General features: G+C 40.9%; 1 protein-coding gene across 1 annotated transcript; it reads left to right on the top strand.

The window, feature by feature from the left end:
• The first annotated feature begins 1,339 nt into the window (after positions 1 to 1,339).
• Positions 1,340 to 8,676, top strand: LOC114042680 (zinc finger protein 2-like). Its single transcript, XM_027861365.1, has 4 exons — positions 1,340 to 1,521; positions 4,889 to 5,015; positions 6,670 to 6,764; positions 8,591 to 8,676. The coding sequence occupies exons 1-3, from the start codon at positions 1,489 to 1,491 to the stop codon at positions 6,747 to 6,749; spliced, it is 240 nt and encodes a 79-aa protein (XP_027717166.1). The 5' UTR covers positions 1,340 to 1,488; the 3' UTR covers positions 6,750 to 6,764; positions 8,591 to 8,676.
• Positions 8,677 to 11,587: the final 2,911 nt, after the last annotated feature.

Genomic DNA, 11,587 nt, shown 5'->3' with positions numbered 1-11,587 from the left:
TCACTCTGCCTTCCCTGGAGCTGAGATCCCTCTGCCTTCCCCTGTGTCAGAGGTCACTCTGCCTTCCCTGGAGCTGAGATTGCTTTGCCTTCTGGAAGCCATCTGTGTGCTTGTGGGTCCTGGGTAGACCTGAGCCAGAGGGCCCCCCCTCCCCCACATTTCCTTGTTCTGCTGGCTGCCCATGTCATTGGGGCTTATTCTCATCAGACCTTATGATGAGTGTCCTCCAGTTCTGCCAGAAGCACACCGTCCCCCTAGCCTGGCTACTGGATGAGCTCCCTGCCCCTAAATCTTTTCCAGACTCCCAATCACTTCTCAAACTTTCTGGCTCAACCTTCCCAGATTTACCATTGGAGAACACTTTTCCAGACTTCAGACTTTGCCCATAAGATTCCAGGAGTCCTGGTTTCACCCTTCCTGTCAGGACTCAGCTGTCCTGTCTCCCTGTCCCCTAATCTCTAAGGTCTTGGTTAGAAATTCCGTTGTCTTGCCTTCAGACCTGGCACCCTTTGAAAATCCAAGAATCCCACCTTCCCACCTACCTACCCAGACTCAGACATAGTTACCAAGGCTCTTTCTTGGTTCCCCTTATCTGCATGGCTCTGGGGCTGGTTCCCTATCAGATCCCAGGCATGTGGCTTCCTGTCTCCAGTTTCCCCTTAGGGATTCCAAGCCTAAGCTTGGATGCCAACAGTCCTCCCCAGCTCCTAGACCACAGGACACAGTCATCTTGCTTTCCCAGGCTCAGTGTCTACCTGGAGCCCTTCTGTCACTCCAGTGTCCCCCACCTCCCTGCCATGAGCTATGTTAGAATGTCTTGCCTCCCAGACCCTACCCCTGCTCCCCTTACCCAGGCCTCCTGCTTCCCTGCCTCAGGCCCCCTGCCAGGGGGCTGAATCCCAAACTAGATTTTCTCTCCCTGTCTCAGGCTTCCCCTGGTTATTCCCTGTTGTCACCTTTCAAGAGCCCTCCCCATCCTCAACCTTCCCTAGCTTCCCTCCCTCCTAGAACAAGGAGTCAGTTTGTTGTCTGCATAATGTGTGAGTGAATCAGACAGAGGGGATGCAGGGAGGGCAGAGGGCCAGTTGGAGGGAGAGCTTTGACTCAGGAGCCATTGAGGCTCTGATTGGGCTCATCCTATCTGGGGATCCCAAGCCCCCTCTGCCTCTTGGGTCTCTGTGGGAGGATGGGGGAGGGCAGAAGAGGAATAAGAGAGGGAGGGAAGTAGTCTTCTTGTCCAGACCATCTACATTTCTAAGCCTGACCGTCTCTGCTTCCTTCCTCCCTCTGTATAGTCTTTACCCTGAGGTCAGGGCCAGGGCCTTTGTAACTCCTCTGGGACTTCATTCTCTGTAAATCCCTGCAGGCCAGCCTCTTGCCTAGGAAGAGAAGAGAAAGACCTTACCCCACTGGGATCCTTCTCCCTGCCCAGCTCAGTCTGCAGAGCACCAAGGCCTGGTCCAAGCAGGGAGCCTGGAGCCAGAGGGAATGGCCCCTGGGAGCCACAGCCCCCCACCCCAGGTGAGTGCAGTCTTGTGTCCATAGACTTGACCAACATTAACTAATTAGGATTAGGGTTAAACAGAGAGGATGGTCCATGAAGTTGGGAATACCTTCCTTATGGGCCAATTCTTTACGAAAATAGACATGAAATTGAATAAGGCAGTAAAAACACTGCCCTGCTCTCTGCTTCTCTGTGGTAAACTGATTCACTGGCACTCTGGCATATGGAGCACTGACTCTTCCCTCCCCAGTTTGTTTTGAAGTTCTTCCTCATTAGACTGAGTCAGGCAGGTTTCCCTGGTCTCCCTGAATCCCTGAATCCCTCCCCTTTACCCTTTCTTGGATCTAGTCAGTAAGCATTTGTTATTGTTATTGTTATTGTTTTAAGTTATTGTTGTTGGGTTGTTTTTTAGTTGTGTCCTACTCCTTCAGTCATCATGACCCCATTTGGGTTGTTCTTGGCAGAGAGCCTGGAGTGGTTTGCCATTTCCTTCTCCAGCTCATTTAACAGATAGGGAAACTAAGGCAAAAAGGGTTAAGTGACTAGTCCAAAGTCACACAGCTAGCAACTTTTTGAGGCCAGATTTGAACACATGAAGATGAGTCTTGCAGATTCCAAGTCCAGTACTCTATCCACTAAGCCACCTAGCTTGGCTTTCTCCATCATAGATACTTTTATTTCTAGGTAATTAATTTTATAATTAAAGAATGTATGTCATAGACAAATGAAAGCAATCATATAGCAAAAGCATAAGTTGTTTTGGCTATGATATATCATCTCCAGAGTAACCTCAAGCCCTCAATGTAACAACAGATAACTCTTCATCACTCGGCAGGGAACCATCTCTTACAACTCACTGAAATCCAGATTCCAATTAATAGCTCTTTAGAATCTTCTTCCAGATAAGACTTTATTTCAGCCATTCAGGAAACAAACTAGATCTTTTCTTTAATTTTGTTCTCTTTTAGGTGATCACATTAATGTTTTTTCCTCCACAATATCACTTACCTGCCAGGTTCACATAGACTTTTCACCAAATTTTCTTTAGACCATATAACTTATGAATTAGAATTATTAAGGAAATTGCCTTGAAGTTCTAGAACAAGAGTGTAAAGTAGAAATAGAAAAAACTTACCATTCACCACCTGAAAGAGATCCCAAGAGGAAGACATACATAAATGTCATAGTTAAGTTTCAAAACTCCCAGGTTAAGGAGAAAATATTGCAAGCAACAAGAAAAAAAAAAGCATTTCAGTATTGTGGAAATCTAGTCAGGATTTCACAAGAACTAGCAGATTCCACTCTAAAAGACCATATGTCTTTGGACATTATATTTTGAAGAGCAAAAGAGCTATGACTGCATCCAAGAATAACTTACTTGGCAAAGTTGAGTATAATCCTGAATGGAAAAAAAAAATAGTCATTCGATGAATTGAAAGATTGTCAGGTATTTGTCACAAAAGAAGTAGAACTCATTGGAAAATTGGAAATAAAAGTTCCAGAAGAAATATAAGGAAAACATTAAAATGAAGACTGATTATTAGGCCCCATTAAAGTTAAAATGTTTCCTTATTATATATATGAAAATGTTATCAATATTCCTAAAACTGTCATCATTATTAAGGAAGTTTGAAAGAAAGGTAGTGGCTGAGTTGTGTATGATAGGGTGATTATGAAAAACAAAATTGGGTAGGAAAAGACATAAGGGAGAAATGATATTGGAAAAAGGGGGTGTGAAAAGAAGAACTAATACAGCAGAAGCAAGTAGGGGTGGAGGGCTGGTAATGATGGAGCCTTACTGTCATCTGGGTTGAAAAAGAAAAAGTATGTATATCTCAAATGGTGTAGAAGTCTTCTGAACATGTAGAGAGGTGAGAAAATTGGGGAACAGGGTTGGGGAGGGACTTTTTAGAGGGAGTGTGGTTTGGGATTTATGAGGGTGGGGGTGAAAATGGGGGGATGTTTGGAGGTCTTGTGGATTGAAATTGGGGGGAGGGAATAGCGGAATTCTTGGAGGCATTGGTGAATTGGGTGGGGTAAGTGGATGGAGGAGAAGATAAGGTAAAAGGGATAGGGTAAAAAGACACTGAGAAAGCAAATTGTGAGTGAAAATAAGATGGAAAGAAATTCAGAGATAATAAGCATAACTCTGAATGTGAGTGGGATGTTTATATTTGTGGTGACCAAGAACTGAAAATTGCAGGGATCCCCATCATTTAGGGAAAGGATGAATGGGTTATGCTGTGTGATGTGTGATGGAATGCTACTGTACTGTGAGAAAGGATGAGCTCAATGATCTTAGGCATGGAAAGACTTGCACAAAAGGATAAAGAATAAAGTGAGCAGAACCAAGAGAACATTGCATACGGTAAGAGCAATACTGTTTTCAGAGCAGCTTTGAGTGAATAAGTCATTTTGACTATTATAAATACCCAAATTTGAAAAAAGGACATATAAAGAGAGACTCTATCTAAAGCCAGAGAAAGAACTGGCAGATAAAAGTATGTATTGAACTAATTCTAGTCATCTCTAGGGCTGAATGGGTGGGAGAGGGAAGAAATTTACATGGTAACTTAGTTGTATATATGGAGGGAATAGGAAGTTGTACATGGTAGGTTTGCAGTTTCACATGCAATCAACTTTTTTTTATTGTACTCTTATGGAAATACTTGTTTTGTTCCCTGAATTTTAAATAAAATATTTTTTTAAAAGGTAAAGTACAGTTTTTAATCCTAAAGAGCTCACCTTCTCATGGAGGAGATAACATGCAAATCATTTTGTACATGTAATATCTATTTGTTATATAAAGGAATGTCATATATTCATATACATATGTGTATAGACCCACATGTATATGCACATATTATACAAATTTGGTCTGGGGCTTCCCCTTCCTCTGATGCATAAGTTCTCTACTTTATTTGGTCTTTATATTCTTTGGATTCGAGTAAATCTTCCTGTAACTCCAGTTAATATGAAAGGAAATAAATTTTAGAGTTTTCCATTGAAGCGCACATAAGAGATTAAAAAAAGAAGTTAATTTAAGAAAAAATCACTTATATCACTGCACCTGATAAGGAAGATATTTCCCCCACCCTCTCTCCTTCTGCTCCACAGACCCACCTACCTCACAGATAGAACACAAACTTTTTCCCTGATTCCACAGGGAGATACATTTCAGAGGAAAATATTTCTCAGCTTTATTCCAACTGATCACATAAAGTGCTTTTCTCAAATTTCAATTAGGCTTGTAAAGACCTTGGTTTTAGGAGTTTAGGCAAATCTCTCTGTGCTTCAGTTTTGTTCTGTAAATTTAATGAAAGTTGGACTATTTAAATCTGAAGTGTCTTTCAGCTCTATATCCTATGACTTTTATTGATTTAGGGGTTGGTGACATTCAAGGATGTGGCTGTGGACTTCACCCATGAGGAGTGGGGCCTCTTGGACCATCCTCAGAAGGAGTTGTACAAGGGGGTCATGCTGGAGAATGCCCAGAACCTGCTCTCCCTGGGTAAGGACACTTCCCCTGGGAATGCTGAGTTTACAATCAAAGGAATAACTTCATTCCCTAGTGTGCAGAGTTTGGAGCATTTATCAATTGTTAGAGGGAGTTGGTCTCCTGTCCTGCTGCCTGGTTTTCTTGTAAAATATCTTTTCGTTGTGTGATAGGAACCTGAGAGTTTCCTGTGTTGCTCCTGAAGATGTCTCTTACCACTTCTAAGTTGCTTCAAATTAGTGTGGAAGAATCTCAGACATGGAACGAATCTCAGGGGTTACTCAGTCTAACCTCTACCTGGACATGAATTTTGTCCACCAACTATCTGAAAACTGCTCAGGTGGCTTTCCCCTACAAGCCCTTCCTCTTTGGGATGAGTCTAGTATTTGGCATATTCTTCTTTTTAACAAGCATCACCTTTGGGGGCAGCTAGGTGGTGCAGTGGATAGAGCACTGAAGTCAGAAGGACCTGAGTTCAAATCCAACCTCAGACCAAACACTTGACACTTACTAGCTGTGTGACCCTGGGCAAGTCACTTAACCCCAATTGCCTAAAAAAACAAACAAAAAAAAAACCCCAAGCATCACCTTTTAGCTCATGGCTTCTACTTGTCCTGCATATAGCAATTTTGTACCTAAACTTCCTTCCTATTGCCCTCAAATTCCAGCACAGATGGTTGGAAAGGAAGAGAAGGGAATAAGCATTTATATTCATGTACTATTTGCCAGGGCCTGGGCCAAGGGCTTCCTTTACATATTATGTCACTTCATCCTCATAATAACCTTCCAAGTTTGGTGATATTGTTCTCTTCATCTGACAGTTGAGGAAACTGAAGCAAATGGAGGTTAAGTGACTTGTCTAGGGACACACAGCTAGTTAGTGTCTGAGGTTGGATTTGGACTCTGGCATGTCTCATTCTAGACTCAGGGCTCTCTCCACTGCATCATCAGCTGCATCAAATTTCTAAAGAATGGAAAGTGTGTAAAAAGTTCATCCTTCTTTGAAGTTGAACCAAGACCAAATTTTCAGATTCCAAACTGGTTCATTGATCTTATCCCCACTTCTCCCAAAGCTCAGAAAACAAATGCTATGAGACTATACTTCAAGAGTCTGGGGAGCCATCCTGGGATCCTTGTGTGCATGTCCCTGGCATTGCCAGGAATAACAGACTGGCTGAGAAATAGAATTTAGACCAACTAAGGTTTCTTGAGCTTGCCAGCAGGAGAATCTTACCTGAAGAGGCACAAACTCGCCAAATGAACAGTAGACAAGGTTTCTATGTGTTTCAGGGAGTGAAGAACAGGGGAAAGGAGAGTGCAAAAGCTGGTTCATCAAGGTTCCTGTTTCTAAGGCTTGAGGCTGGTCTTGCACAATAATCCTTTGTGCCAGTTTTGGAATTAGGAATTTCTACCAGAGTGGAACTTGACAGGACAGGGGGCAGAGGTTTGGCTCTTTCTCAGAACAAATTGTACAACAGGATAATGTGGCATATCCTATTTTGAGTTACATGCATCACAATCCCAAATGGGTAAATAGAGACTCATATATGTGAACATAATAGAGTGAATTACAAAATGGAGCAGCTTTGGGTCTGAATGCCTTTCCCTAAAGAGAACTAAATTACAAGTTTCTCTCCATGCTCATCCCTAACTCATTCCCTATGCCCAGGGCTTCCAGTTCCCAGAGAAGATGTGATCTCCTATTCGAGCAAAGGGAAGCCCCATGGATGCTGGAGCAAGAAGGCCTGAGGAGCTGCTGTCCAGGTGAGTAAGGTGAAAGCAGGTAAGCAACAACTGTGATTACAATAATTCTATGTGTTAGAGTGAAGCAAGTGCTAAATTTGGGGCAGGAAGACCTGACTTGGAATTCTTTCTCAGATATTTCTTAGCAGTGGCTGTCTGGGTCAGTCACTGAACCACTGAGCCTCAGTTTCTCCACCTGTAAAATGAGGGATTTGGACTCCATGACCTTTCAGCTTTCTTCCAGAGATACTTCTACACATTCACAGAAACTGCACTGAATGATTAACCCATGTTGGCAACCAATTCTTTGAGAAACTGCCAGATAGAAGAAGAGTAGCATGAACACAGAAAGTCAAACTAGAAAATAACCTTAGCATTTCAATAAGTGGCATTTTAAGGTCTGTTTTTGTAAAAAAGTTGTGGTGGTCCATGATGGTTTCATGATGACCTCTACTGTGCATGCTTAGTGATCATGGTTTTCAAATAGCCTGCCCTGATTGCTGCAAGAATGCAAACTCAAGTGAGATCTTGATCTAGTGATTTCAGGTTTGATGAGATGTGATTACAAGGTAGCACATGAATGAGAAAACTACTCAGGTGCAGTGATAGACAGCCACTGTGGGTGTTTGCATGCTTGTGACCATTTGCATATGAATGTCCAACCTTCCTGGAAGTTTGGAAACAATTTGATATCAAGTTGAGAAACTGAAAGAATATGTTGCACTTAGTCAGAAGCAGTCAGAGTTTGATGTACTCACTGCACGATCCCCAAAAGAAGTGTATTTCCGATTGTGATAGTTTGGAATCACTGCAGAAAGGCAGCTGTTAAGGTTGAAACATGCACATACTTGTTGTCCCAGAGGATAAATATCTTTGTAACCAAATTGGACAATTATTTACAGCTTAAGGTAGCACTGACAAATCTTTAGCTCCAATCTGTTGGACCATTGCCGCTATCCTTCCAGGGATTTATGTACCTACAAAGGGGAAGGGGTGCAAAAGGACCAATAGTGAAATATGCTGGCCACTTCTGTACAAAAGGATGGTAAACTCAATTCTTGTATCAGACACATTTGCAGACATGGGCAATACCATGCATTTTTTTCATTGTGTTTTTAGAAGGATTTTAATTTTATTTTAGTGAGCAGAGGCTTTGAATGAAAAATTTTTAAAAAGAAATAAGAAATTGTTGTCTAAAAAAATAATGAGTCAGAACAAAATGCCTCAGGCAAATACCAAAAAAGTGTTGGTATTCTTCATGTGACCTCAAATAATTCAAGAGAAAAAATAAGATTGAAAGTGATCACCAGGGAAATCACATTATGTTTACAGGTAGGATAGATCATGAAATAATTTGGATATTTAATATATGTGCACCAAATGGCATTATAGATATGAAGAAATGATTGAAATGTAGACAATGAAAGGGAAAGGGAAAGGGAAAGATTGAAAGTGAAGATGATTTGTCTAGTACTGTGGACAGAGCACACTCATTCAGAGTTTGGATTCTAGTCTCAGCTGCTGGGATTTAGGTCAAGTCACTCAGTCATTCTGAGCTCATTGTCTGAGTTGTGAAAGTGATGAAAATGATGGTCCTATCTGTGTCACAGGTTTGATATGAGGATCCAATGTGATTGTGCATGAAGCTCTTTGTAAATTAAATCATCTTTGGGATGTGAGCTAATGGCATTTTAAAATAGTTGCTTCCACCCTTTTTAAGATTTTTCTCTTTCCCAGGGGCAATAAAAAGTAACTAAGCTTATATTCTGCTGATAGAGGGAAGGAGATATAAATATATGTCTGTGTATAGTGTCTTTTTTTGTTTAATTGTTGGATTTTGTTTTCAGAAGGATGGAACAGACTGGAAATGAAGGAAACTACTGCAGCACTAACCCTTTCTGTGGAAGAAACTCATAAACAAAGATTGATGAGCTATGGTCCCTCTGATTTCAATTGTAGAGAAATCTGTGCAACAAATGAGAGAATCCACACTGCAGAGAAATTTTATGATTGTAAACAGTGTAGAAAGGGTTTTAGAGCAAGGAAATATCTTATTGCACATCAGAGAATCCATCCTGGAGAGAAACTTCATGAATGTAATCAATTTGGAAAGGTTTTTAAATGGTGGAACAGTCTTACTCTACATCAGAGAAACCACACTAGAGAGAAACTGTATGAATGTAATCAATGTGGAAAGACTTGTACACGGAAGGACAGTCTTGTTCAACATCAGAGAATGCACACTGGAGAGAAACTTTATAAATGTAATCAATGTGAAAAGACTTACACATGGAAGGACAGTCTTGTAGAACATCAAAGAATCCACACTGGAGAGAAACCTTATAAGTTTAATCAATGTGGAAAGACTTTCAGATGTAGGAAGAGTGTTGGTGAACATCAGAGGATCCACACTAGAGAGAAACCACATGAATGTAATCAGTGTGGAAAGGCTTTTAAAAATAGGGCTCATTTTATTGTACATCAGAGAACCCATCCTGGAGAGAAACCTTATGAATGTAATCAATGTGGAAAGACTTTTACATGGAAAGATGGCCTTATTCAACACCAAAAGATCCACACAGGAGAGAACCCTTATGACTGTAATCAATATGGAAAGGTTTTTAAATGGTGTACAAGTCTCACTCTACATCAGAGAATCCACACTGGAGAGAAACCTTATAAATGTAACCAATGTGGAAAGACTTTCAAGTATAGAAATACTATGGTTGAACATCAGAGGATACACACTGGAGAGAAACCTTATGAATGTAATCAATGTGGAAAGTCTTTTACATGGAAGGACAATCTTGTTCAACATCAAAAGATCCACACTGGAGAGAAAACTTATGAATGTAATCCATGTGGAAAGACTTTTAAATGGTGGAATACTCTTACTCGACATCAGAGAATCCACACTGGAGAGAAACCTTATGAATGTAATCAATGTGGAAAGGCTTTTAAACAGAAGACTCATCTTATTGTACACCAGAGAATACACGCTGGAGAGAAACCTTATAAATGTAATCAATGTGGGAAGACTTTTACGTGGAAAGATGGTCTTGTTGAACATCAGAGCATCCATACTGGAGAGAAACCTTATACATGTAATCAATGTGGAAAGACTTTCAGATGTAAAAAGAATATTGCTGAACATCAGAAGATCCACACTGGAGAGAAACCTTATAACTGTAATCAATGTGGAAAGACTTTTACATGGAAAGACAGTCTTGTTAGACATCAAAGAATCCACACTGGAGAGAAACCTTATAAATGCAATCAATGTGGAAAGACTTTCAGATGTAGAAAGAGTACTGTTGAACATCAGTGGATCCACACTGGAGGGAAACCTTATGAATGTACTCAATGTGAAAAGGCTTAAATATGGAGGGCTGGTTTTATTGTTCATCAGAGAATCCACAATGGAGAGAAACCTTATGAATGTAACAAATGTGGAAAGGCTTTCACTTGAACAGGTGGTCTTACCCAACGTCAGAGAATTCACACTGGAGAGAAACTTCATAAATGTAATCAACGTGGAAAGGCTTTTAAATGGTATACCAGTCTTACTCTACATCAGAGAACCCACACTGGAGAGAAACCTTATGAATGTATCCAATGTGGAAAGGCTTTTAAGCAGAGGAATCATCTTATTGTACATCAGAAAACCCATGCTGGAGAGAAATCTTAGGACTGTAATCAATGTGGAAAGGCTCTCAGTTCCAGCTAAAAACTTGCTGAACATAAGAGAATCCATACTGGCAAGAAACCTTAAGAAAGTAATCAATGGAGTAAAGCCTTCAGGCTAAAGTCAGTCCTTGTTTACCATCAGAGAATTCATGGGAGATATGGGAATCTTATAACTGACCTGAATGAGGAAAGGCATTGAAATGGAGTACAGAGCTTCTTAGCAAAATATTCACTCTGGGTGTAAGCCATCTATGAACTCCATGTTGGAAGGCTTTCAATCAGAGATTATCTCTTCTTCTTTCATCAGAGGATTTATAATGAAAAAAAACCCTATAAATGTGCTCAGTGGGTACATGCCTTTCTCTAGAACATGGAGGTCACTGGTGAAGGTTAAATTTTGGGTCTGACTATAACAGAAAGATGAGATAAGGAAAATAATCCATGCCCACCCTCCAGGTTGCAAAACCAAAAAAAGAGGGAATAGGCCGATAAACTGCAGAACTGTGTGAGAGAATCCATCTGGATGTTCTCAGAAATGTCTTCAGAATAAGGAAAAGACCTTGTGTCAATATTGTGTCTACTGAGGAACAATCTTTGGTGAAGGGAAGACATCAGATTTGTTTGATCAATGATATAAAAATTGGGACAATTTAGAGGAATTTTGTGTTCACCCACAGGTCACCTACAAGCATGTATTCATCCTACATCCAGGCCATTACATGTGCAGTCAAGAAACTTCTCATTAAGATCAGATCATTTCTGCCTCCTGATTTTTGTGACCTGTGAGTCATGGTGATGAGGCAGGGATCCCCCGATGGACTTGAGGCAAAGCAGAACCGTTGTGTGAACAAAGCAGCCACTGCTAAGCAGGTAAGAGGCCTGGCAATTTCTACCTCCAAAACTTACCTCAGCTGAAAGGGAAATCTGAAGGAACTCAGTTCCATGTCAGAGGCATCTGGGCTGCTTATCACATGTTCTTTACAAATCAGTGAAGGGCTCAGGTACTGATGAGAGCAGCCTCATCAGAATAATGGTTTCCAGTTCAGAGACAAACAGGTTGGACATAGGGGAGCAATTCAAAAGGCACTATGGGAAGTCTCCATATCCTCTCACCAAGGCAAGTCAGAAAAGTCTTGCTTTGCCAGAAAAGGCAAACA

Source organism: Vombatus ursinus, unplaced genomic scaffold (genome assembly GCF_900497805.2).
Source record: "Vombatus ursinus unplaced genomic scaffold, bare-nosed wombat genome assembly UNPS02014669.1, whole genome shotgun sequence".
Taxonomy (NCBI): Eukaryota; Metazoa; Chordata; class Mammalia; order Diprotodontia; family Vombatidae; genus Vombatus; species Vombatus ursinus.
This window is presented reverse-complemented; position numbering and strand designations above follow the sequence as displayed.

What these genes read in the sequence shown, in the direction of transcription:
- LOC114042680 (XM_027861365.1), top strand. Translation starts at nt 1,489, where the DNA reads ATGGCCCCTGGGAGCCACAGCCCCCCACCCCAG. An exon ending in GCCACAGCCCCCCACCCCAG is followed by an intron (nt 1,522 to 4,888) that starts GTGAGTGCAGTC and finishes TTATTGATTTAG; the next exon opens with GGGTTGGTGACATTCAAGGA. An exon ending in CCAGAACCTGCTCTCCCTGG is followed by an intron (nt 5,016 to 6,669) that starts GTAAGGACACTT and finishes CCCTATGCCCAG; the next exon opens with GGCTTCCAGTTCCCAGAGAA.